This window comes from Ursus arctos, unplaced genomic scaffold, assembly GCF_023065955.2.
Source record: "Ursus arctos isolate Adak ecotype North America unplaced genomic scaffold, UrsArc2.0 scaffold_21, whole genome shotgun sequence".
NCBI lineage: Eukaryota > Metazoa > Chordata > Mammalia > Carnivora > Ursidae > Ursus > Ursus arctos.
In genome coordinates this window covers 17,460,651-17,487,443 of record NW_026622886.1, presented here as the reverse complement: position 1 = coordinate 17,487,443, position 26,793 = coordinate 17,460,651, and the positions used below count along the sequence as shown (strand labels likewise).

At 38.8% G+C, this 26,793-nt stretch overlaps 1 protein-coding gene across 2 annotated transcripts in view; it reads left to right on the top strand.

The window, feature by feature from the left end:
- The window catches only part of CFAP54 (cilia and flagella associated protein 54), a 293,191-nt gene that overhangs the window by 171,756 nt on the left and 94,642 nt on the right, over positions 1 to 26,793 (top strand). For both annotated transcript variants that reach the window (XM_057316516.1, XM_044384508.3), the window contains 6 exons: positions 820 to 906; positions 5,613 to 5,735; positions 9,877 to 9,930; positions 14,720 to 14,927; positions 17,244 to 17,323; positions 18,912 to 19,081. In XM_057316516.1, coding sequence (XP_057172499.1) covers positions 820 to 906; positions 5,613 to 5,735; positions 9,877 to 9,930; positions 14,720 to 14,927; positions 17,244 to 17,323; positions 18,912 to 19,081 — 722 coding nt within the window. The remainder of the gene's footprint in view (positions 1 to 819; positions 907 to 5,612; positions 5,736 to 9,876; positions 9,931 to 14,719; positions 14,928 to 17,243; positions 17,324 to 18,911; positions 19,082 to 26,793) is intronic.

The following is a 26,793-nucleotide window of genomic DNA, read 5'->3' as shown; positions in this document are numbered from 1 at the left end:
TGGCTGGATAGTGGTTGGATCAACCAAAATATGGGTAGTTGAAGCCTTCACCCATATCCATGAGATGTCAAGAGGAGTTGAACTTTGGGGTTAATTCTAGGAAAATAAAAATATTATATGAAGAGTAAGCTTGGGTAATCAATAGAATATATGCTCTGTGAAAGCAAGGACTTGTTAGATTTTGTTGTCATTTAACAGTGCCTGACACATAATGGGCATGTTATAAATATTCTTCTGCTGATAGAGATATTCCAGACAAATAGCAGCTGCCATGAGTGAGTAGGTGACATGGATGGGAGTTCCTTTGCTTTAGATTTCGCAGTTATTTGGTAGCTCATTTGCTAGAATGTTTCTACAGGCCTCAGTGATTCATACATATATGTTAAATTAATTCTTTTCAAGGAAGATGATTGGATTTTCACTTTTGCATGCTTAAAGAGATTTGAAACAGGTTTTGGGTACCAGGTGGCATCTTTAAGTCTCCCTGATAGCACTTTTACGTTCTCATAAAATTATTTTTTTTTTCCAAAGGCACTGCTTTTAATTTAACCCTTTTTTTTCTCGATAGACCTAACCAAGCATGTTACTTATTTATTTATTTATTTTTAAATAATATTTTTTTTATTATATTATGTTAGTCACCACACAGTACATGAAGTGTCTGCTGGGCAGATCATCTCACTTCGCCTCGTAGCATGGCAGAATCAATTGCTGTTCTATGTAACATCTCCCATGTTAATATTTGGCTACATTTTATTATTAAGTTATTCACTTGATAAACATGCTTTAAATGAAAAAAAGTGTTTTTACCATTGGTAGGTTCTGCCTCTCCTTGCATTGTACCAATATTTTGTTTCTGGAATTTGCCAAGATCTGGTCAGAAATCTAGAAGCAAGGATCCTCAAGGTATGTGACAAACTTTTAAGATGTTTGATATTCTTGAACTGTAAAGATACTGTCATAAGTTAATTCGGTTCTAATACCCATAATAATAAGCTGATAATAATATGGTATTTTGCTGATGTTTTAAAAAAATGCCCATTATTATAATAAAGTATGAGAGAGAGCTTGTTTGAATTGTTAGCTCGTTTTATGCTTGGGCCACAGTAAAGTGAGGAACAGCTACATGTAGGAACAAGGCTCGCCCAACATCAGTCAGCCTGGAAATCACTGCTTCTGGAATATTGGTTTCCTGGTGGAAACTAACGAGTCTGTTTCCTGAAGTTTCTGTGAACTTTTTGCTAAGAATCTTTATGTATATCATTATATGTGAGAAGTTTTCATTGTACAGGCAATTGCAGTGACAAAACACACAGGTGCTAGGTTATAACTAATTCTGTAACCTAGAAGTCAGGTGGGGCTCTCTGCCTTTAAGATCCATGTGCAGGTGGCTTGAACCCCATGTGGGGTAGGAACCTCGAGCACCTCAGTTTCTCTGCCCTTTTCCTTGTTAGCAGTGGTCACAGTCACTCACTTCTGTTGAATTCGTTTTGCACATGGATCATCTCAACATCCAGCGGATTTGCTCCCTGCTCTGCGCCTCCTCATCTTGAATATGGAATTCAGTCCTCAGCCACATTCCATACACACACACACACACACACACACTCTCTCACTTACACATAAACATGCACAACACATTCACCCAAGACCTTTATCTTCATACTGGATTTAGTGAAAATTTGGAACACAGGAAAATGTAAGTTGAGGCAAAGCAAACAATTTAAAATAGAATATTTGGCATCTCTGGGTTTAAAATATTTCTTAGCCAACATCTTATGCTTTTGCCTCCCATCCCATGGCTTAATCAGCTGTGTGCTGGTAAGTGTTTCACACCTCACTCTAAAAAAAAGCCCTGATTTGTAGCACTTTCAGTTTCCATGGTGCAAATATTCCCACTATAGCTGACTTCAGCCTACCAACCAGGCATTACTGAATGTGAAATTGGGACAAGTTATGCGCAAGCTCCTCCTGCAATTATGAGTAAGTGGCTCCCTCACACCACTGGCTTAACTCTTCTTATCCTTTTTTAGAAATACCCTATACACTTTCCCCCCAAATATTTCATATTTTCTTATGAGGGAAAATTAAATTTCCCTTTGAAACTCCTCTCTCCATCTGGACCCTGCCCTTGGGCCTATGATTTCAGACCCGAAGAGTCTATAACATTCTATTTCTAAATAAAGACAATACCTTCCCTAGGAGGAATTCTGGTGCTAACTATTAAGAGGATAAATTTTAACTCAAGAATAAATAATTTTTTATCAGCCATGAAATTTCTGTATCACTCTTTCTGACTTACTGAACTTTTTAGGAGTTCTCCTGCTTTTGATTTCCAATAACACTTTTTTAAAAAAGCTGCATATAACTTTTCTCTCTCTTTTTTAAAAACAGTGCCCTGTTCAGGATTGCAAAATTCCTGAGGTTAGGGCCTGAATCTTATTCATCTTTTAATTCCCTATTGTATCTTGAGTAATACATTCATGTATTGATACTCAGTAATTAATTGTTGAATTGCATTTCAAATCTATAGACATTTATCAAATGCCTACTGTCCACACTTTCCTTAGTGTTTAATGGAAACTCACCTAGAAGATACTTGGTAAATATTTATTGCTTTACCTCTGAAACGACATTTGTTATCTCCTATGTAAAAGCATCATGTTCGTAACTCTAATCAAAGAAACGTAACCCATGGTCCTTGCTTATAAGGAAGTGAATATAAGAGAAGAGAGACAGGACATACACACAAGACAATAACACGTACATCTGCCACTTGATCATTTCCAAATGAGTGTGATGAGCACTGTCTCCTGGAGTTTGAAAGAGGGAAAATAGCTTTGGGTCTTGGTTTTACTAGGAGGTAAGATCTAGTGAAGAAAGCAGCACTAACTGAGAGGGAGAGAGGAAGAAAGGAATATTCTTGGCAGGCAATAGTGTGAAGCATATAGAGATCAGACAGTATGGACCTGTTAGGGGGGCAGGGGTGGTTCAGCGAAGCCAGAGAGGAGGTTTTGAGAGGAGGTTTTGACCATGTTGTGGTCCACGATGTCCATGAGCAGTGAGGCCCCATCCTGAATTCCAAGCTAAGGCATAATGTGGAGGCTGAGCAGTGAGAGAAATGAGGAGATTATGGAATCAGAATTGGGTAGCTGTTTTATTCTGGTCTGTCATTTAGAGGCAGGAGAAGCATGGAAGGGTTTGCAATGACCATTAGTAACATGTCAGAAGGAGATCCAGAGAGGCACCGAAAGATATAATCTGGAACAAAGTTTTTGATTAAATGACCGTGTTTTATTGGATTGTTAGCACTTGGCAACTTTTCGTACTAAGGTAGCTTAAAAGCCAGTGAAGAACTGTGGACTCTAGTCTATAGCCTTGGGTTGAGAGGTGGGATGAAGGGCAGAATCTTGGTCAGAAGAAGGACACGATCAAATGTATCGTGGCAACAGTGTCAGGAGCAGTCAGAAGTGGCATCTTATTGGCAATAGTATAACAGAAACACCCGACCAGGGTTTTGGCAGAAGCAATGAAAAAGGGCAACTGATGCATCACCCAGAGGAAGAAATGACAGCCTGTTTGAGTAGAGTTTGCTTGATCTTTCTGAAGTAAACTGGGGTCAGTGAGTGGGAAGAGAGAAAAGTCATAGTCAGGAACAGCAAACAATGCTTTCTGACAAGTCAAACAGCAATAGATCACGCTGTTAAGTTTCTGTTGTGCACTAGTGTCTTTCAGGGAAAGCTTTAAGACCTCTTTATGATCAGCAGGTCTGGCTTCACTTTAGAACTGCCAACATCTTGAAAGATTTATTAGTCTCAACATATCCAGCATTCCTGGGAAGGGTACTGATGGTTCTGTATTTGTGCAAGTGAAGGGTTGATTTAAGGGTAGTTCTTTTTTCCATCTGGCTTATGTTCACACTGTTGGTCATTTCTGAAAATACGTGTTCACTGTTATCACCATTGCTTTTTCAAATGGCCAGATTAGTATGACAAACCGACACAGAGGTAGCCTTAGAGGTTATAGGTAGTTCGTGTACAGGCGTCTCACAACCAAAATCAAAGAGGACAAACCTCACATGGCATTTCCTCCAAGGGATAATGAGAAAATGTTCATCTAGAAGTCTAAAAGAGCTCCTATGACTCCCTAATGCCTACTTGGATATTATATGGCACTGGGGAGACTAGAGCCCAGGTATTTTAGGCAAGAACCAAAGCGTGCAACTCAGTAGACAAACAGTTTTCTCTTTTCCATTGAAAATATTCTCCTAACCTATTATGCTTTATTTTCATTCTATTGTCATATCCTATTTCTCCCTAACTTACTTTTTTTTAAATTTCTTTAAAGTTTAGATACTCTTAATATTCTTATGGTAGTGCTTAAAGGAAAAGAGATAATAAGTGTATGTATGTGTATATATATGATGTTTATCCATTTTGTATTTTATTCCCTGTTTGTACAATTTACCCTTCTGTATTCTCAACAGTCACTGGAGTCTTCAAAACATAAGTCAGGGTAGGGTCCTGCCCTGTTCAAAACTCTCCAATAACTTCTTACACACAGAATAAAATTCCAAGTTCCCAGTCTGGTCTACGGGCCACCATTCATACCTGCCTCCTAACCCTCTGCCCCCAATCTCCCTAAACTCTTGCCACACAGGCTCTTCCTTGAGCACTCCAAGACCCTGCTGGCTGTTTCTGCCACCACATGACCTTTGTACTTGAGACCTCTCAGCAGATTTTCATATGCCTCTCCTTCATGTCATTCCCCAGTTTTCTCTGGAATGTCTTCTCAGAGAAGTCCTTCTTGACTGGAGCTCTGAAAGTAGCAGTTTTGTCAGTACCCTCTATCCCTTATAATACTGTGTATATCTTCATGTATCACTTAAATTAGCTCAATACACATCTGGAAGGAATGTAACATCCAAGAGGGTTTGATGCATAGGAAGTACGCAATAAACACGTTGAACAAATGAATGACTTTTGTTCAGGAACTTTTCTTCCCATAATTTCCTGATTGAAAGTCCTGCTGGATAATATTCAAAATAAGCCATGTACAATTTATAGTTACCAACTGATTAACTTTAAGGGTATGTCTTTAAAACTGACAGTGTGCATTAATTATGGATGACAAAACGAATAGTTGTCTCCATGTTGATACATTATAGAGTTCATCTCCTGGTTTCTTTGACTTTCCTCAGAGTGTTAGAGAACATCAGGAGTGTTTTTGTTTTGTTTTTCTTTTAAACTACAGTTCACCATGGGAACAAAAAATAAATTCAATTATTTTTTTAACTCTTCTCTTCCTGTCCTATTTTTGTGTTTGCTCTGATGAAGTAAGCCACATCTGACAAATGTCCATTGTTTTGAACATTTGCCTGCTGTTGTTCATTAGCTTCTTGGTCGATTGCACATGTACACTAACTAGCTTACGCACAAACACATACATCTCCATCCACTATGTTTACCAAGCATTAATTTGGAAGGCATTACCAATTACATTAAGCAGAAATTTTGGATCTCAGAAAGTTGATGATTTTTCTCTAAAATTTTTACTTTGTAAGTAAAACAAATTACTTAATTTAAAATCTCATTTTTTTCTTTCCTTTAAAGATACAGGTCCTTACAGATTTAGGATTTTTTTCTGAAGCCTTTTATGAGATATCCCAGATATTTTATGGAAAAAACATGCCTTCCTCGATACCCTCTGGCTGTAAGGCTCCTGGAAAAGTGAAGGTAAATCTGCTGCTCTGATTCAAAGCCATTTCTTTACCTTTTGAAAGCTACATTCCTCAAATTTAGGGAATGCTTCCACAGAAGTGTATTTACTAGTCTCTGGTACTGTAACCTCTTTGTTAAGCCTGGTGATAGCTAACAGTAGGCTTTTACAAGGTTTCATTCTTCTGGAAGAGAAGGGTGTCCTGTGGGGGAGTATGGCATGGGAGTCGATTTTTATAATGGAATTCTGTCTCCATGTTACAGGCGGTCTCAGTGGACACGTCAGCCACTACCTCTTAAGCTTTGGCATTTAATCTTCTAATTTCTGGTTAATGTTGTTAGTCAAAACAGTCTCTTCTCATGTTTTATTTGGATATTTTGATTTATATACTTTATACCAGAGTGTTAAACATGCATTGTTCAAATTGTATTTGTAAATTAGATCATTGAAACATCCTTGAAAATGAATACTGGCATTTATATTTAAATTGTAGTGAGCTCTTATTTTCCTCTTTTGGATTTCATGAGAATCACTGAGTGATCTTGCTGTCACTTGGACCCTTGTGATCCAGCAATAAAGGAAATAGGAGGTAACAAGTCAGTTTCCTGGGGAAGATGGTGTGCGTGAGGAGTGAGACTGACAGACACAGTACATACTGTGGGATTCAAATTTGGAAGACCTAGAAGAAGCTGGGGAACAGGCTATCAGTCTTGAAAATTACTTGTATAAGCTGACATTAAATATACATACAATGCATTCATTACTTCAGTGTACTGGCCTAAAATGTCACTGCTTATTTCTCAGTATGACTGCTACAGCATTATAATTTGTTCTGGGGTAAGTGTGAGGTTATCTAGAGATAAGCCTAAGAGGGACATTCAGTAGGCAATAAGATACATCTGTGTGTGTGTGTGTGTGTGTGTGTGTGTGTGTGTGTGTATACATCCCTATCTCTATCTCTTTCTATATCTATCTAGAGAGAAAAGAGTCAATTGGTTTTTTGCTCTTTTTTTTTTTTTTTTTTTGGCATGAACTAACTCATCTTCTTACCTGGATTAAATTAACAGTATTTTCTTGCTTGCTTCTCAGCCAACAGCCTTTCCCTATTATAAATGATTTGCATTATGTTGTTAAAATTATATTTAACTCATTTAAATATTTTATTGAGTGCTTACTGAATACAGGCCCTATTTTAGCCATGGGGATAGACCAGTAAAAAGATAAATGGAGTTATTGCCTTTTTGGGAACATGTTACTCCCAAAAAGGGAGTCCAGTGAAGAAGACAAACAATAAACATATTAAGCACATAAATATATGTCAGATGATGATGTACTATGAAGGACAGTCAAGCTGAGCTGAGGGGACAGAGAGTGATCAGGGCAGTGGGTTTTATTCAAAGTATTTTGGGGAGGGGGTGCCTGGGTGGCTCAGTCGTTAAGCATCTGCCTTTGGCTCAGGGCGTGATCCCAGAGTCCTGGGATCGAGCCTTGCATCAGGCTCCCTGCTCTGCTGGGAGCCTGCTTCTTCCTGTCCCACTCCCTTGTTTTCCCTCTCGCTGGCTGTCTCTCTCTCTCTCCGTCAAATACATAAATAAAATCTTTAAAAAAAAAAAAGGTATTTTGGGAAGTCTCTCTAATGAGGTAGTTTTGAGGGAACAACTTTCCAGCTAGGAGGAAGTGCAAGGGGAAAGGCCCTGAGGGGAATGCCTGAAAAATGTGGTTGAGGAAAACCAAGGAGGCCAAGTGAGGCTGGCAAAATAGAGAGGAGGAGCAAATGGTGGGACTCAGGAACTACAGTCATAGGACCTCATGGAGCTTGGTGAGGAGCTGGTGTTTACTCTAAATAAGATGGGAAACCTTAGCGTTTTGAGTAGAGGAGTGATAGGATAGGAATTACTTTTCAAAGGACCACTTTGCTTGCTGTTTGGAGAATAGACTGTGGATGAACATGGGTATAAATAGGGAGACCAGTTTGAAGGTCTTTGCAAATAATCTGAGTGAGACATGACAATCGTTGGGGTACTAGTGGTGGAAGGAGTCAAAAGTGGTCTCCCTGGTGGAGATGGATCCTAGTAAATTTGGGAGGATTAGCATAGAGATTTAAAATCATGGGACTGGATGAAATCAGCTGGAGCAGAGAGAGAAAAACAGAAGTCAGAGGACTGAAACTTAGGGTCATCCACATGTAGAGTCCAGGAAAGTGAGAAGGAAAGAGAAACCAGTTGGGTAGAATGAGAAACAAGAGAAAGTTGTTTTTTGGTTTCAAGTTTTTTTTTTGTTTGTTTGTTTTTGTTTTTTTGTGGTTTTGTTTTGTTTTTTTTACAAGAGAGTGTTTAATGTTCATTGCTTTCACCAAAGCAAACAGTCTGAAACTAATTTTTACAGGTAAATTCCAAACTTCATTTTTATTAACCAGTTTTCATAAGAGAAAAGTGTGGGTGAATTGTCTTTCATTAGATTGTGACTTTAAATTTTGTATTCTCAAAGTTAATTTGAAGCTTTTCAGCTTCAAATGGGAATTTAAAAAGTGTAATTAAAAGAGGAAATGCGTTCAGGGTTTATAATTAAAATAGGTGCCAATGTCATTAGGCTGGGGGCTAGTTGTTTAAAGAAAGGATTAATTAGATTTTAGTTGTAAAGAAGTAACTGAAAAAGTCTTACAGATTACTATTGGACTTTTCACAGGCTTTTAAAGAAACTCTATCTTTTAACATGATACTTGTGTTGGGATTTTGCTCTTATCACTTAATCTAAAGTCCCATCATCAACTCTCTTCCAATTGTATCACCAAAGGTCTTCCCCTGGATTCAGTTATTTGCTTTTCAATGGATTAGGGAGGATACAGAATATCATCAAAAAAGGAGAAAAAGTTTTAACACTTAGCAACACTTTATTCCAGTAAGAGCTATATATAATGTCTTGGTTTAGGGGTCCCTCAAATCCCTCAGCTCCTAAGGCAAGGAATTGGGAGCAAGTAGTATATTTGAGAGGTGATTCCAAGGAGAATGGTGAGTGTGTGGGAAAGTCAGATAGGGAGGGAGGAGAACCATCTCAGTATTAATGAGGTCCCTGCGTGGGCAACGAGGCCCTCAGAGAGACCAGGGAGAACAATCTTGTGCTTATTGGAATGGGTTGCTCCCTGCACTTCCAGCCTCTCTTGAACACTCTGTGGCCACAGAATGCCCTCAAGCAAAGACATACATGTACTTGAAGTAGGATACCGTCCATATGTGAATAACCTATCCACAGAAGCTGCTGGTGACTTCCAGGTGACTGAGGGGTTATGGGTGGGGCATCAGTATTGACATCTTCGAAAAAGGGCCTTCTGTACGAAAAGGAATGCACCCTATATGACGATACATCTCCTATGGCAAACAAATGGAATGTTTCCTAATGTAACATTGTATTTATTTATTTTATTTTATTTTATTTTTTAATGATTTTTTATTATATTATGTTAGTCACCATACAGTACATCCCCAGTTTAACATTGTATTTAAAACCAAACATATAACAGGTCTTTCACAACAAAGGAAAAGAACCACAAAAAGAGTTACTCTGAAGAATAATATGATTTTACCTCAAACTGGCAAAGATTCTTCTAAGTGCTAATACTCAGTGCTAATACTCTTGTAACCAGGAATTCTGCTCCCAGGAATCTATCTAAAGAGGATAATCAGAAATACAGATAAAATAGCCACCTGTGTTATTTAAACTAGGGCTGACTGGGGAGTTGAGAGTGGGAATTATTCCCCCTCGATGTTTAACAAAAGGAAAGGAGTTAAGTTATCATGCTTCATTCATAGGGATAGAACATTACCTAGCTATAAAACTGAGGTTTACAAATGACTTAATGGCATGGAAAAATGATTAGATATAATGTTTAATGAAGAGGAATACAGATACATACATATAAAAATTTAGAGTACATCAAAAAGAAATTGGTAGTAAAGACATCAAAATATTCACATTGACAACCTAAAAAAGTTGACTTATGTGTAGTTTTTACTTTCTTCTTTATTCTATACTTGCTTTCTGACTAGAGCATCTATTACTTTTACAATAAAAATTATATTTAAAATACTTTTAGAACACATTAACAGTTTCATATAAAAATAGTATTTTTGTTTCTAATGTTTATGTTTTGTATATTGACAGATGTTTCAATCATTTGACTCAGGAAAACCTCTTACCAGTAAAGAAAATATGCAGGTAAGGATAACAATATTTTAAAAATGTTGGATATTTAGGAAAGATAATTTTGAGTCATTTCAATCTATTTGGTGGGTGTAACCCTTGTTTTTTAAAATCTCCTATGTAATATGCTCTTCTGTTTCTAATAATGGGGTTTTATCTCCAAATGCTGAGGCCCGAGGTAGGACTAGACCAAATTGATCTGGTTTTCAAATTGGGCAAATATCAGTTGTTCCTGGTAAATTTTTCAATTATAAGTGTGTATTCGTTTTCTTTATCTAGCCATGTCAAGTACCTAATTTTAATAATCATTTTGTTTACCTAGACGAGAATGGGTGACTTAAGAAAAGGATTTGTGTGTTTTGCTATTAGCTCACTTGTTCAATACTGCTTTTACTCACAGACTGCCTCTCAGCCAGTGGTTTTCTTTTTTTCCTTTATTAAAAATAAAAAAACTTATAAAAATAAAAATTTTTTATTGAGACATAATTGACATATAACATTGTGTAAATTTAAGGTGTTTGAATGGTTTGATACATTTTCACACTGCAATTTGCTTACCACTGTAGTGCTAGCTAATGGAAGGTTTTCATATGACATTTTCATAAGAAACTCCTCTAACATCCCAGTGTTCTTTACATAGAGAGGACAATTCTGCCCATCTCAACATGTTTGTTTTTGTTAGTACTTGAACGATTGGGATTTAAGCTTTTGATAACCTAGTAGCATTTAAATATCTTTTTTGTTTCAAGTTTTTATATAAATTCTAGTTAGTTAACATATAGTGTAATATTAATTTCTGGAGTAGAATTTAGTGATTCATCACTTACATATAACACCCAGTGCTCATCACAAGTGTCCTCCTTAATCCCCGTCACCCATTTACCCCATCCCCCACCCCATCTCCTCTCCAGCAACCCTCAGTGTGTTCTCTATAGTTAAGAGTCTGTTTTGTGGTTCACCTCTTTCTCTTTTTTCCCCCCTATGTTCATCTGTTTTGTTTCTTAAATCCCACATATGAGTGAAATCATATGGCATTTGTCTTTTGCTAACTTCTTTCCCTTAGCATAATACTCTCTAGCTCCATCCACGTCGTGCAGCGTTTAAGTGTCTTGAAATCATTTTTTTAAAATCTTAGGAGTCTTGTCAGTCTGTCCACTAAAAGTGTTACAGCAGACAAGTGGTAGTGCAACCATTGTTAAGGGGTTGCAGACAGGTAAGGTGTTCACACAACCAGGTGTTAGTCAATGTAGAAAGACAAGTGCACATAGTTTTAATTTTTTTTAAATGCTAGGAAACAGCATTCTGTTTCATTAAGTAAGCTATTTTTATTAAATAATTTTGAGAAACATTTCTCAATATTGCCTTAGCTTTGTCTTCCATAATTTTGATAGGCATTATAGCCACCTTTTATTAAATGTAATCTTACTACTTTTCCATTATTGTTCATGTTATTCCACAAACTTCACTTTTAATTAAGCTTCAGATGATTCATTGTTTGGCCTTAAAATTTGTTTTGATTTATAAGCAAGTTGCCTGAAATGAAAGAGTCAGTATTAGGAAGATACGCATACATATTCATATTTTGTTTCAGTGTTCCAAGACCTTCGGATGGTTAAGAATATTTATTTCTTTCCAGTCATAAATTCCAGGGCATCCTAAAAGCACTTTTTAAGGAGTGTTTTTGGGTATAAAAAGAATGTCTGCCCGATCATTTCTTTTTAAACAAAAAGAGACTGACAGTATAATGGAAAGCTGATTTCTATTAGCTAATTAATTAAAACAGAACTGTTGGTCTGCTTAAGACTCTTCAGATTACACTTTATGTTTTCTGTATAGAGGGAGAGAAATGAGTGTTAAATAGCATTACTAATTAATCTTCTTTTGATCCTCAAGTGTGTGTGTGTAATTGTCAAGGCTCATTAAGACACTGTTTGCTAGGGAGAAAAAAGAGAAGAGAAACCTTCTCCCCTCCCCTTACACCCCCAACCAATCTGAAGTTTCTTCCCCTGATAAAGAACGTCAGCCATTTTCCTAGTATGCGGTGTGTTGTCTGCTCAGACTTAGTGCTGTTCCATGTCTGGGTTTTCTGTGTGTACTGATTTTCATCCTTCAGAAGAGAATAGAGAATGGACAACAGCAATAGACCTATCCACGCCAATATTGCCTCAAACTCTCCCAAACAACGAGACTTTTCTTTTTTAATTCACATAAGACAAATAGTTTCCCTCTCTTCTAGAATAGACAGCCCCAACATCTGAAATCACTAATTAACAAATGTTGTTAATTCAACAAATATTTAATAAAAGCATATTGTGTGTAAGACACTATTTTGGTGCTGTCAAAGAAATAATCAGTCAGTCAGCAACAGACAAACTCCAAGCCCTCAGGGAGCTTAAATTTTAGTGGGAAAAACTGATAATAAGCATGATCTATAAATAAATATTATAATTAAGTAAATTATGTAGTAAGTTAGAAGGTGAACCATGCTAAGGGAGAAAATAAACCCAGCAGCACATAATTTTAAGTGGGGTAGTCAGGTTAGTCTTCACTGACGTGGCATTTGTGAACAGGTAAAGGTGCAAGTTTAGGAAATCGGGGAATTTAGGAACCATCTTGGAAGAGAGGGCAGTGAGTGCAAAGGCCTTAGGGGCAGGATTACCTAGCTTGGTGAGGGGCATCTTAGCATGGCTGAGAGCCCTGTGAGTGATGCGAAGGTGGTAGGAGACAGTCAGAGAGGTAACGGGGACAGTTGGAGAAGAGACTTGTAGGGTCTTGTAACTTAGGTTCTTCTTCTGAACAGCATGAGGAAACACTGGAAGGTTTAGAGCAGAGGCGTGGCCTGATCTACCTGTTTAGAGGGATCTTTTTAGCTGATCTGTTGAACCTACTGTGTGCTAGGTACTGTTCCAGTGCTGTCAATCAAACACATCAGTCAATGAACAATACAGACAAATTCCCAGCCCTCATAGAGCTTATATTTTAGTGTGTGTGTGTGTGTGTGTGTGTGTGTGTGTGTGTGTGTGTGTGTGGTTGTGAGGAGGCTAGGAATATAGTTTTGGACATTTTCAGTTTGAGATATCTCTTAGATATCCAAGTGGACTATTTGAGTCAGAAGTTGATTTGACTTTAGAAGAGAGATTGGAGCTGGAAAGAAAAACTCAGGATTTCATTAGCCTTTAGATGAAATTAAAACCTGAGCCTGTTTAAGATCATCTAAGGGGGAAAAAAAAAGAGATCATCTAAGAGGAGGGAGTAAGGAGAGGGAAGAGGACCAAGCCCTGGGACACTCTGGTGTTAAAAATATAGGAGAAGAAGAGGAAGCAGCAAAGACAGAAAAGGAATGACTGACAGGTTAGGGAAGAAACCAAGAGAATGTGATGACTTGAAAGCTAAGAGAAACATTTTCAAAAGAGGAATTGATTAATAGCACCATATTTTACAGATGAATCAAGCACCATAACTCACTGAGTCTTAAACATGCATCTTTTTTCACATTTAATAGCTCTGAAATTAGAATGCATTTTATAGTTGAGGACATGTGATGGTTTAATTGGCATATAAGATAATGACGTCTTAGATTAAAAGTAACATGGCATATGAGGACTAAGAATTGCACACTGATTTAAGGTAAGTATAGGCCACTGGTGACCTTGACCAAAGGGTTTCAGTGTAGGAAAGGAGAGAAATTGGAATATTGACAACTCTTTAGATCATTGCTATAAAGGGAAGTGAGAATTTGGGTAGTAGTTGGAAAAGAGAGTCAAGGTATAGATAGTTTTTGGTTTTTTAAGATGAAAGAGAAGACAGCATGGCTATGTGCTGATGAGAATGTCTGCAGCAAGGGGACATTTTTATGATGTAGGAGAGAATGGCTGAGTAGACCAGTGGGGAGAGGATCAATGGCGTAAGTGACAGGAAGGGAGGCAGGGTGGTGGGGCAGATGCTTGGGTGGGTGGGAGAATGGAGCTTTAGGATCTATGGACACTACTCTGACTGCTTCAGTTTTCTCTTTTAAGTAGAAGAAGCAAGGTCATTAGCTGGGAAGAGCATGCGGAGGAAGGGTCAGAATTTAGAAACAAAGAGCATGAAATGCTTGTCTAGGAGAGAGGGAGAATGAATGGACTGGAAAAATGTAGGATGATGACCAGGTGCACTGAGATTTGGTCAGGATCTTAAAGTGGGATGGCTTAGCCTGACTGCATGCTTTTCTTCAGCTTTCTCAAGCCTTCTTCAGCTGTACGGTGTACACCTCAAGAAGGTCCAGTGTTGGATTTTACCATGGCTGTTTTGCCAAGAAAGTGTGTATGCACAGGAGAGGGACCAGGGAGTTGATAGTGTGTACACAAGGTGGAGTTATAACGATTGAGCTCCAAATCTAAGCTGGGTAAGGAGCATGCTTGTCTACCCATTCTTCCCCTGTTCCTGTCCTAGTACCTCTAATTTACTCATGTGAAAGTAGGACAGCTGGGTGTGCATGGCTGATGAGCTTTTGTGGGTTCTTTATTTTGATGAGATGTTCCCTCCCTTGCTCTCAGCACCAGGTTCACTCATTGTGTGCCAGGGCTGGGTTCATGAGGCACAGTCACAAACTGGTAGGGAATGGCAGAAGCACTTAGAACTGCTGGGGTAGTTCTGACATTCCACATCTCTTGCGATAGACCTGCCATTTATGGTACCTCGTGTCTATCCTGTATTCCATCATCTAACAACAAATAAGGGATGCAAAAGGGGATGAAAACTAATATTACCTGAAAACAGTATTTTACTGATTTGCCTTGTTTTCTTCTTTGTTTCATTTTTTTAGGCACTTGATGAATTAATAAGTAAAGGATTGCCTCTAATTCTAGCTACAGTTGGCCAACAACATCTCTTAAATAAGTTTTCTTTTGTTAAAGCATACTTTTTAATAAGTGTGGCTGCAACAATAAATTGTGTCCCAGATAATTCAATGAAAACAACCTACCAGGGATTTACTTCTGAGAAGAGTAGAGCAAACCTTCCAAACTTGAAAGGTAATCTTTTGTTTTATTTTTTGCTTGTTTTTCTTTCTCTTTCCCCAGCTATTCCTACTCCACTCCCAATAATCCATATGAATAGTCTAGTATATATTCTTCCATATTTTTCTCTAATCTCAATGACACACATGTTAGGTATATGCATAGCCATATCCATTCACATATCAGTATTCATATACATATAAATATATATGTGCAAAATAGGATTTGTCATTTATTTATAAAATGATATATTTTACATTTTTCTGCATCTTGTGTTTCTTATCCAGAAAAACTTCACTAAAACCACTTTAAGTCAACTGCTTTGTTTGTCCTGCTTTTCTGGTTGTCTAGTATTATGTGCTGTGACTATCTCATGGTTTATTCAACCATTCCACATTTGATGTGCTTTCACTTTGTCTTTGGGGAACTATGCTGAAGTGCTACATATCCATATCATATAGTGTATGTTTCTGTGGGATAAGATGCCCATGGATGGGATTTATAGGTCATAGTGTATATGTATTTTTCAACTGTATTGGATGTTGCCCTAAGAATAGTTTATTTTTCACCATTAGGTATGGTGTTAACTGTTGGTTTTTTATAGATATTCTTTATCAGGCAGGGGGATTTTTTTTTTTTATTCCTGGTTTGCTGAATGATTTTATTTTAAAAGGGTGCTGGATTTTATTAAGTGCTTTTCCTGCATCTATTAAGACGATTCCATGTTTTTTTTTTTTAATTCTATTCATATGGTGTAGTAAAGTAATTGATTTTTGAGTGTTTAAACCAACTTTGCATTCTTGGACTAACTCCCATTTAGTCATGGTGTGTAAGTTCTTTTTATGTGTTGCTGGATTCAGTTTGCTAGTATTTTGTTGAAGAGTTTTACATCCTTATTCATAATAGATATTGGTCTGTAGTTTTCATTTCTTGTGGTATCTTTGTCCAGTTTGGTTATTGGAGTAATATTGGCTCTGTTTTAAAATGTAACTGTTATTATTATTCGGGTATGATGAGGCCAACAGATCAGGAGATGGTGACCACGAAAAACATAGTTTGTTATTTAACCCTCCAAGAGGAGGGGCAGGTTACTACCTGGGAGGGGCATGCAGAGAAGCATCAGGGTCACTCAGAGGCAGAGAGAGCAGGAGGAAAGTGTAGATCAAACCCTTCCTAGCATCTCTCATGTTCAGATACATCTCCCAGAGTTCTTCAATACCAGTCTCTAGGCATTTATTTATTTATTTATTTTTCTGTCTCTCCTTTAGTTTCTCCCTTAGGGAAGAAAACCCAGCCCCAGATCTTTCTACTGGGCCTTTCCCAATTCTTAAGCCCTCTTTCTTTTCTTTCTTTTTTTTTTTTTTTAAAGATTTTATTTATTTATTTGACAGAGACAGCCAGCCAGAGAGGGAGCACCAGCAGGGGGAGTGGGAGAGGAAGAAGCAGGCTCCCAGTGGAAGAGCCTGATGTGGGGTTCGATCCCAGAACCCTGGGATCACTCCCTGAGCCGAAGGCAGATGCTTAATGACTGCGCCACCCAGGCGCCCCTTAAGCTCTCTTTCATACTCAGCTGACCTCTCACTCCAGAGCCCCCTAATTTAGGAGAAAAGCCAGATAGTTAGGAGTTGGAAGAAGAGGGGAAGGAAAGTATATTCAATTCCATGTTATTTTAGACTTCTTCCCCCTTGCAGTAATTCCCAGTCATGGGGTGTTTTGTTTTGTTTTGTTTTGTTTTGTTTTTCTCTCTCTCTCTTCTGTAGCCTAGAAGTCAGGTTTACTAAAGCAGGCAGAGTCTGTGATCTAAATTATCTCAGTTCTCCCTGGCTCAGAATAAGGACAACCTTCAGATTGTGGGTAGGTATTTTGAGATACTTGGGAATTATAAATTGTGCTATTCCAAATGGTCTCACTCTCTGCTCTTAGTATGAGAGGCTTATGCAAACCAGTAGAACTGACATTTCCAGGGAGATCTTAATGAAATGTTGTAAATATCTGGAAGGACCAAAATACTCTAGGGACCTGAAGGGATCTTGTGATCCTAGGGGAGGAACCACTACTCTATATTGTAGCCAATAATTTAAAGAACATCACCAAGCATCCTAAAGATCCTTTCAGAATTGTCTGATTTGTTGTAAAAATCATCCTCAGTCTTTGAATATGTGATATTTAGGGACCATTTGATAGAATAGTGTTTCTAATTATCATTGTGGGTTTTTTAAAATATGAAATTTATGGATGGTTTCCCAACCAATGATGAGTTTTATAAACTAGAATTACTATTTAAGCTAACCACAGATATCCTTAGTTCTTCCAAAATTTTGTGTCTTACAGAGCTGTGTTTAAAGGATGACGGAATCTTAATTGGTCAGTTTGCAAAAATGAAAGATGACTTCACTTTAAGCACAGTGAAGGTAAGTTTGGAAATTTTTTCAAATCGTACTAACTTGGTTACCAAAATGTCCACTATTAGGCCCTGGACAGGCTCGCTTTCAGGGTTGTGTTTGCTTTTGGGAGACCGAGTAGCTTTTCTTGCATAAGCACGGATTGAGGCCAGAGATGGAGTCTACTCCTCATGAGAAATTTAAATGCCCAGAGGTTGTCAGACTTTGACTTTACAACCTGATTAAGGCACTGTGGAAAATATGATTCATTATTTGATGGGATTTGAGTATTCCAAGCCCTGTTTCTCATTTCCTAATAATAATAGTGATGACGACAGCAACACAAAACAGTTAGCATTTACTCCGTGCTTACTACATGACAGGCATTTTGCGTGATTTTTACAACTCTGTGATGTAGGTATTAATCATTTTTGAACTATGTTGTGCTGAACCATGAGAAAATTGAGGCTTAGAAAAAAATTCACTAAAGCCATGCAACTAATAAAATACAGGTATGTTCTTAACCATTATATTAAGCTGACGTAGTACTTATATAATATTTACAGCTCTGTACAAAAAAGTTTTTAGAGACCTGTTTCTTGAAAGATTGGCTGGTCCCATTTTCCTCTGCCATGCCAGGCTGCTATTTACTATTGATTTGTCTATTGTAAAATCTCATTATCGTCACATTACCAGTTAGGTGACCATAGTTTAACTTGAAATACAGTCAATCCTCATTATTCACAGAATCAGTATTTGCTAATTTGCCTATCTGCTAAAATTTACTCATAACTCCAAAATTGATACTCATGGCTCATTTGTGGTCCTTTGTCAACATTGACGAGCACAGAAAAATTTGAGTTGCCCACATTCCCAGCTGAGTTGGACAAGGCAATGCTGTCTTTGTTTCTACCCTCATTCTGTAAACAAGTGTCCTTTCCGTGGTCTTTTATATTGCCACTTTTTTTTTTTTTTTGCATTTTTGTGCTTTTTGTTGGTGATTTCACTATTTGAAATGCTTCCCAAGTGTAGTGCTGAAATGCTGTTTAGTATTCCTAAATGTAAGACGGCTGTGATGTGCTTTATGAAGAAAATAAATGTGTTAGACAAGCTTCAGTCAGGCATGAGTTTTAGAGCTGTTAGCTGTGAGCTCAAGGTTAGTGAATTTATGGTATATATTAAATCATGTGTCCTTAAATATAAACACACATTAAATAAAGTTATGTGCAGATCAGTTGGCAAAAATGTTGTGACCCAAGGCCCACAGGAACCTACCCCTGTATTTCCTCTAGGAGCAATACTTCAGTATTTGCTAATTCAGTATTTGCAGCCACTTTATAGAAGAGTTTAAGTACTGTGAGTAATGAGCATTGGGTATGCATACAATAAAGGGTAACTGTTATACATGCTTACACTTGCCATTACTCTCCTTTTTATTTCCTGTTGCCTTTTTCCTGTTTGTTGAGCACTCTTCTCTGATGATTAGGTTCAAATTTCCTACCTGGTCTTCCATTTATTGTTACTTTTCTCAGTACGTGAAAACCACCTGGATGAATAAGAATGCGATAGTACTTGTATTGTTTCTGAACTTATATGATATGTGGTGTTCTTTCTTTAGTCAATTTTACTGACAGAAGCTGAGGACAGGCTAAACCTCCTTGTGTCAGAGATGGAGCATCCAGGCCACAGGAGCCTCTCTCAGTGTTCTGCTGGCGAGCTGGAAATTGTGGTGGAGGCCAGGTTGCAGCTGGCTGCGATCGCCCTGCAGAGACACCAGGCGGCATACAGGTGAGTCTCTCAAGCACAGAAGAGAATTTCTTCCTCACCCTAATTTGTCAAATATACCCAAATTTTAGGTGAGTTTTATAAATTCCAATATTAATAGAGCCTACTTGTGTTTTATTTTTCAGGGGAGTTTTCATATATTATTACACTTAAAACTACAGTTCTAAACAAAATGATTGCTTTATTAAAGCATACAGCTAGGATGTTTTATATAAAGAATGAAGAGCTTTGCTTTTTAATTTTATTTATTTTTGTATTTAATTTTTATTTTTTAATTTTAACTCCAGTATAGTTAATATTAAAAACAAGCTCTATTATTAAAAAGTAACATTTTCTGAACTATGTTTTGCTGAACCATTTAAGAAGCAGTTTTGGGTGGATGATTATTTAAATGCTATGCAATTGTTAGTGTGAGATCTTTCATTTGACTTGTTCATTGATTCATTCAGTTACCCAACCAGTATCCGTTAACTACTTCATTGTTTTTTTTTTTTTTTTTTTTTTTAATGATTTTTTATTATATTATGTTAGTCACCATACAGTACATCCCCGGTTTCCGATGTAAGGCTCGATGATTCATTAGTTGTGTATAACACCCAGTGCACCATGCAATACGTGCCCTCCTTACTACCCATCACCGGTCTATCCCATTCCCCCACCCCCCTCCCCTCTGAAGTCCTCAGTTTGTTTCTCATAGTCCATAGTCTCTCATGTTTCATTCCCCCTTCTGATTACCCCCCCCCTTTCTTTATCCCTTTCTTCCCCTACTGATCATCCTAGTTCTTATGTTCCATAGATGAGAGAAATCATATGATAGTTGTCTTTCTCTGCTTGACTTATTTCACTTAGCATTATCTCCTCCAGTGCTGTCCATGTTGTAGCAAATGTTGAGAACTCGTTCTTTCTGATAGCTGAGTAATATTCCATTGTATATATGGACCACAACTTCTTAATCCAGTCATCTGTTGAAGGGCATCTCGGCTCCTTCCACGATTTAGCTATTGTGGACATTGCTGCTATGAACATTGGGGTGCATATGGCCCTTCTCTTCACTACGTCTGTATCTTTGGGGTAAATACCCAGTAGTGCAATGGCTGGATCATAGGGTAGCTCAATTTTTAACTTTTTAAGGGACCTCCACACTGTTTTCCAGAGTGGCTGTACCAACTTGCATTCCCACCAACAATGTAGGAGGGATCCCCTTTCTCCACATCCTCTCCAACAATTGTTGTTTCTTGCCTTGTCTATTTTTGCCATTCTAACTGGCGTAAGGTGGTATCTCAGTGTGGTTTTGATTTGAATTTCCTTGATGGCTAATGATTTTGAACATTTTTTCATGTGTCTGTTAGCCATTTGTATGTCTTCCTTGGAAAAGTGTCTGTTCATATCTTCTGCCCATTTTTTGATTTGTTTATTTGTTTCTCGTGTATTGAGTTTGAGAAGTTCTTTGTAGATCTTGGATACCAGTCCTTTATCTGTAGTGTCATTTGCAAATATATTCTCCCATTCCGTGGGCTGCCTCTTAGTTTTTCTGACTGTTTCCTTGGCTGTGCAGAAACTTTTAATCTTGATGAAGTCCCATAAATTCATTTTATCTTTTGTTTCTCTTGCCTTTGGGGATGTGTCATGAAAAAGGTTGCTTTGGCCGATGTCGTAGAGGTTGTTGCCTATGTTCTCCTCTAGAATTTTGATGGATTCCTGTCTCACATTGAGGTCTTTCATCCATTTGGAGTTTATTTTTGTGTATGGTGTGAGATAGTGGTCAAGTTTCATTCTTTTGCATGTAGCTGTCCAATTTTCCCAGCACCATTTATTGAAGAGACTGTCTTTTTCCCACCGGATGTTTTTTCCTGCTTTATCAAATATTAGTTGCCCAAAGAGCCGAGGGTCCATTTCTGGGCTCTCTATTCTGTTCCATTGGTCTATGTGTCTGTTTTTGTGCCAGTACCATGCTGTCTTTGTGATCACAGCTTTGTAGTACAGCTCTAAATCCGGCATTGTGATGCCCCCAGCTTTGTTTTTCCTTTTCAACAGTTCCTTGGAGATTCGGGGCCTTTTCTGTTTCCATACAAATTTAAGGACTGTTTGTTCCAGTTCTTTGAAAAATGTCCTTGGTATTTTGATCGGGATAGCATTGAAAGTGTAGATTGCTCTGGGTAGCATGGACATTTTAACTATGTTAATTCTTCCGATCCATGAGCATGGAATATCTTTCCATCTTTTTATGTCTTCCTCAATGTCTTTCAAGAGTGATTTATAGTTTCTAGAATATAGGTCCTTTACATCTCTGGTTAAGTTAATTCCAAGGTAACGTATGGTTTTTGGTGCTATTGTAAATGGGATGGATTCCCTAATTTCTCTTTCTTCGGTCTCGTTATTCGTGTATAGAAATGCAACTGATTTCTGAGCATTTATTTTGTATCCTGCCACGTTACTGAATTGCTCTATAACTTCTAATAATTTGGGAGTGGCTTCTTTTGGGTTTTCCATATAGAGTATCATGTCATCTGCAAAGAGAGACATTTTGACTTCTTCTTTGCCAATTTGAATACCTTTGATCCCTTTTTGTCGTCTGATTGCTGTTGCAAGGACTTCTAGTACTATGTTGAATAATAGTGGCGAGAGTGGGCATCCTTGTCGAGTTCCTGATCTTAAGGGAAAGGCTTCCAGTTTTTCTCCATTGAGAATAATATTTGCAGTAGGCTTTTCATAGATGGCTTTTATGAGATTGAGAAATGTACCTTCTATTCCTACACTCTGAAGGGTTTTAATCAGGAAAGGATGCTGTATTTTGTCAAATGCTTTTTCGGCATCGATTGAGAGGATCATATGGTTCCTGAGTCTTTTCTTGTTGATATGATGTATCACGCTGATTGATTTGCGAATATTGAACCACGCTTGCATCCCAGGTATGAATCCCACTTGATCGTGATGGATAATCCTTTTAATGTACTGTTGGATTCTATTAGCAAGTATCTTGTTGAGGATTTTGGCGTCCATATTCATTAGGGAAATCGGTCTGTAATTCTCCTTTTTGAGGGGGTCTTTGCCTGGTTTGGGGATCAAGGTAATATTGGCCTCATAGAATGAGTTTGGTAGCTTTCCTTCTGTTTCTATTTTTTGAAATAGCTTTAGGAGAATAGGTATTATTTCTTCTTTGAATGTTTGGTAGAATTCCACAGGAAAACCATCCGGGCCTGGAGTTTTGTTATTTGGAAGGTTGTTTATCACTGACTCAATTTCTTCATAATTAATTGGCCTGTTTAAGGAATCAATTTCTTCCGGTTTCAATCTTGGTAGTTTATAGGTTTCCAGGAAGGATTCCATCTCTTCCAGATTGCTTAGTTTATTGGCATATAGCTGTTGATAAAAATTTCTAATAATCCTTCCAATTTCAATGGTGCTTGTCGTGACCTCTCCTTTTTCGTTCATAATTTTAATAATCTGGGTCCTTTCTCTTTTCTTTTGGATAAGTCTTGCCAGTGGTCTGTCAATTTTATTGATTCTCTCAAAGAACCAGCTTCTAGTCCTGTTGATCTGCTCTACTGTACTTCTGGTTTCTGCTTGATTGATTTCAGCTCTAATTTTGGTCAACTGCTTCCTCGTGGATTAGGCCTGTCCCTCTGTTGCTGTTCCAGCTTCTTGAGGTGAGAATATAAAAACTGCATTTTAGATTTTTCTATTCTTTTGAGTGAGGCTTGGATGGCTATGTATTTCCCCCTTAGGACTGCCTTTGCAGTATCCCATAGGTTTTGGACTGTTGTATTTTCATTCTCATTGGTCTCCATAAATTGTTTAATTTGATTTTTGATTTCCTGGTTTATCGAGTCATTCTTGAGCAGTATGGCTCTTAGTCTCCATGTGTTTGAGTTTCTTCCAAATTTTTCCTTGTGGTTGAGTTCCAATTTCAGAGCGTTGTGGTCTGAGAATATGCAGGGGATAATTTCAATCTTTTGGTATCGGTTGAGACCTGTTTTGTGTCCCAGAACATGGTCTATTCTTGAGAATGTTCCATGGGCATTAGAATAGAATGAGTATTCTTTGGTTCTGGGGTGTAGTGTTCTATATATATCTATGAGGTCCAACTCGTCGAGTATGGCATTCAAAGCCTTTGATTCTTTGCTTAGTTTTTGCCAGGGTGTTCTGTCTATTTCTGATAGTGGAGTGTTGAGGTCCCCTACTATTAATGTATTTTCATTTATATGTCTCTTTATTCTGGATAAGAGTTGGCTTGTGTATCTTGCTGCTCCCCTGTTGGGGGCATATATATTTATAATTGTCATATCCACTTGTTGAATACTTCCCTTAAGAATAATATAGTGCCCTTCTGCGTCTCTAACTATAGTCTGTAGTTTAAAATCCAATTTATCTGATATGAGAATTGCTACCCCAGCTTTCTTTTGAGGACCATTTGCGTGAAAGATGGTACTCCATCCCCTTACTCTCAGTCTGAATGCATCTTTGGGTTTGAAATGAGTCTCTTGTAGACAGCAAATGGATGGGTCATTTCTTTTTATCCAATCTGCAACCCTGTGGCGTTTTATGGGATGGTTCAAACCATTTACATTAAGACTGATTACTGAGAGATATGATTTTAATGTTGCCATGTTGCCAGTAAAGTCTTTGTTTGTATTGGCTGTGACTTTCTGTTCTGTATCACTCTTGGGGCCTTTTTACTTTTATAGAACCCCCCGTAATATCTCCTGTAGGGCTGGTTTCGTAGTTACAAAATTGGTTAGTGACTGGCGATTCTGAAATGTCTTTATTTCTCCATCAATTCTGAATGACAGCCTTGCTGGATAAAGGATCCTTGGCTGCATGTTTTTCTCTGAAAGAGCTTTAAAAATGTTCCCCCAACCCTTTCTCTCATTCCAGGTCTGTGTAGACAGGTCTGACGTAATTCTGATGCTTTTGCCTTGGTACGTGAGAAATTTCTTTGCCCTGGCCGCTTTCAATACTGTATCCTTGCATCTAATATTTGCGAATTGCACTATGACGTGACGTGGCGTAGGTTTGTCGTGGTTGAGCTTGGGAGGGGTCCTCTCTGCCTCTTGGACACGAATGTTTGTTTCCCTTGCTAGATTAGGGAAGTTTTCAGCTACAATTTGTTCAAATATCTCTTCTAGACCTCTGTTTTTCTCCACCCCCTCGGGGATGCCGATGATTCTAACATTGGATCGTTTCATTGAGTCAGTAATCTCCCGTAACCTACATTCGTGGGCATGGATTTTTTTAAGACCATCTTCTATTTTCATTTTTTCCTCTATTAACCCATCCTCCAATTCACTAACCCTTTCCTCTGCTTCTGCGACCCTGGCTGTCAGAGCCTCTAGTTTTGCCTGCATTTGGCTCATAGAATTTTTAATTTCTGTCAGATTCGCTCTCATTTCTGTCCTTAGGGATTCTATATTCTCAGTAACCTTTTCGTTTATACTTTTTTCAATTCTACTCATCATTTTGACCATTGTTACTCTGAATTCCATTTCTGATAATTTGGTTACATCCATATCCATTATTTCTGTGGCAGAGGCCACAGTCTCACTGTCTTTTCTTTGCTGGGGGGGGGCTTCTCCTTCTTGTCATTCTGATGAAGAGAGGTTGCGGGGTTTCCAGAGCCCAAATTATTGACTGGGTCCCAGGCCGTGCCCCTTGTTTTATAGGGATCTTAGGGATGTGGGCTTCTTCTTTAAAGATATTATTTATTTATTTATGTGGCAGCCAACCAGCGAGAGAGGGAACAGAAGCAGGGGAGTGGGAGAGGAAGAAGCAGGCTCCCAGCGGAGGAGCCCGATGAGGGACTCCTTTCCGGAACGCTGGGATCACGCCCTAAGCCGAAGGCAGGCGCTCAATGACTGCGCCACCCCGGCGCCTCGGGTTGTGGGCTTCTTGATTTTTCAGCCTGCCTTCTGTGTTCTGGGGGCGGGGCCTGCCGCGCTGATACTCAGGCAGCCCTGTTTGGGTAGAGTCTCCGTGTCCCCTGCGAGGGGGGATGGGGATGGGCACTCCCTGAGCCGGTATTTCCAGGCTTTTGTTCTCTGGCGGCTTTCCCTGGCGGTTTGCTGTGCCTCTTCTGAGAGTCAGAGCAGCAGCGGCCAAATTTCAGCCTCTGTCACGGAACAGAAGGATTGCGGCCCGTTCTCTACTAATGTTCTGGCCACTTTAACTCTGTTTCTGTTGGTGCTGCTCAACCCTGCAGCGTCCCGGGATGTGCGCCCCACACCCGGCGTCCCAGCCCTCACTCCAGGGCCAGCGCGTCTCTGTCCTTTGTGTTTCTAATGCCGCCAGCCGCCAGCAGCCCCGCGCCTGCTCCCGGATCTCCCGGTCTCAGTCTGGATCCAGTGAGCGCACCGGGATTCCGTGTTCCGCGAGATGCCTGGTGGCGCGCGCACCCGGCTCACGGTCTCAGTCTGCTGTTTTGCCGGTGCCGTCCGCGAGCCCCGCCCGCTCTCCCGTGCAAGTGGCTACCGCTTCCCGGCGCCCAAACATGGCGGCTCCCTCCCCCTTCCGTTTATCTTCCGATATCTTTGCACAGTTTCATGGCTCCCCGCTTCGTACCTCAATACTCAGCGCTGGAGATGTTCATTTGTAGAGATCCAGATGCGTCTTCCTGCGTCTCCGGCTGGTTCCGTGGTTGTTTAGGCTGGTCTGGTACCTATCCAGCTCGACTCGGAGGACCGGCTGAAAACGGTGTCTCCTACTCCTCCGCCATCTTAACTCAACTACTTCATTGTTAGGCTCTGATCTAGATCTTGAGGACACAGAGGTGAATAGAATATAGTTCCTGTATCCAATGCTGAAAGATACATAAACAATTAATTGGGATAATAAAAAAATATAGATGTATGTTTTCAAGAATTTCTTATATCAGTTGTGGCAGATACTCATACGGCTCTCTGACATTTTAGTAATGATTCTTTGAATAATGCACAAGTTTATTATCTTACCATTCATTAATTCATTCAAAAAAATAATTTGGGGGACCTACAATACGCTAGTCACTGTTCTAAGTTCTTGAGATATATCAATATCCCAATACTGGATATATACCATATAGACAAAATATTTAACAATATTGAAAACAGGGGCACCTGGGTGGCTCAGCCATTAAGTGTCTGCCTTCAGCTCAGTTCATGATCCCAGGGTCCTGGGATCAAGCCCCGCATCGGGCTCTCTGCTTGGTGGGAAGCCTATTTCTCCCTCTCCCACTCCCCTTGCTTGTGTTCCCTCTCTCGCTGTCTCTCTCTGTCAAATATATAAATAAATTCTTTAAAAAAATATATTGAAAACAGTCTTACCCTCATGGAGTTTATAGGAGGTAATAAAGGCTGACAGTAAACTATGAACATAATAAGTAAGTAAATTATATAGTGTGGTAAAAAATGATACGTGATACAGAGATATCAGAGTAGAGACAGGGGGAGGAGGAGGAACTATCATTTTAAAATCGTGTGGTTATAATAAAGAATATGACTCCAATTTGATGTTTAATGGCTGACAGCTTTCAAGCACCACCACTCCCCCTTCTGCCCCACACCTGGACAGGCAGATAAGAAAGCCCAGCTACTTTCTTTGTGAGAAAAAGGAGAAGCCTACCAGTGGCTTTTGCAAAGGGGAAACCAATTCAGCAGAAATCTCACTTTGCTTTGATTAGAAACATACAACCATCTCATCAGTGTGAGCCTTGACCAAAGGCCATCCCATGATTAACCACATCT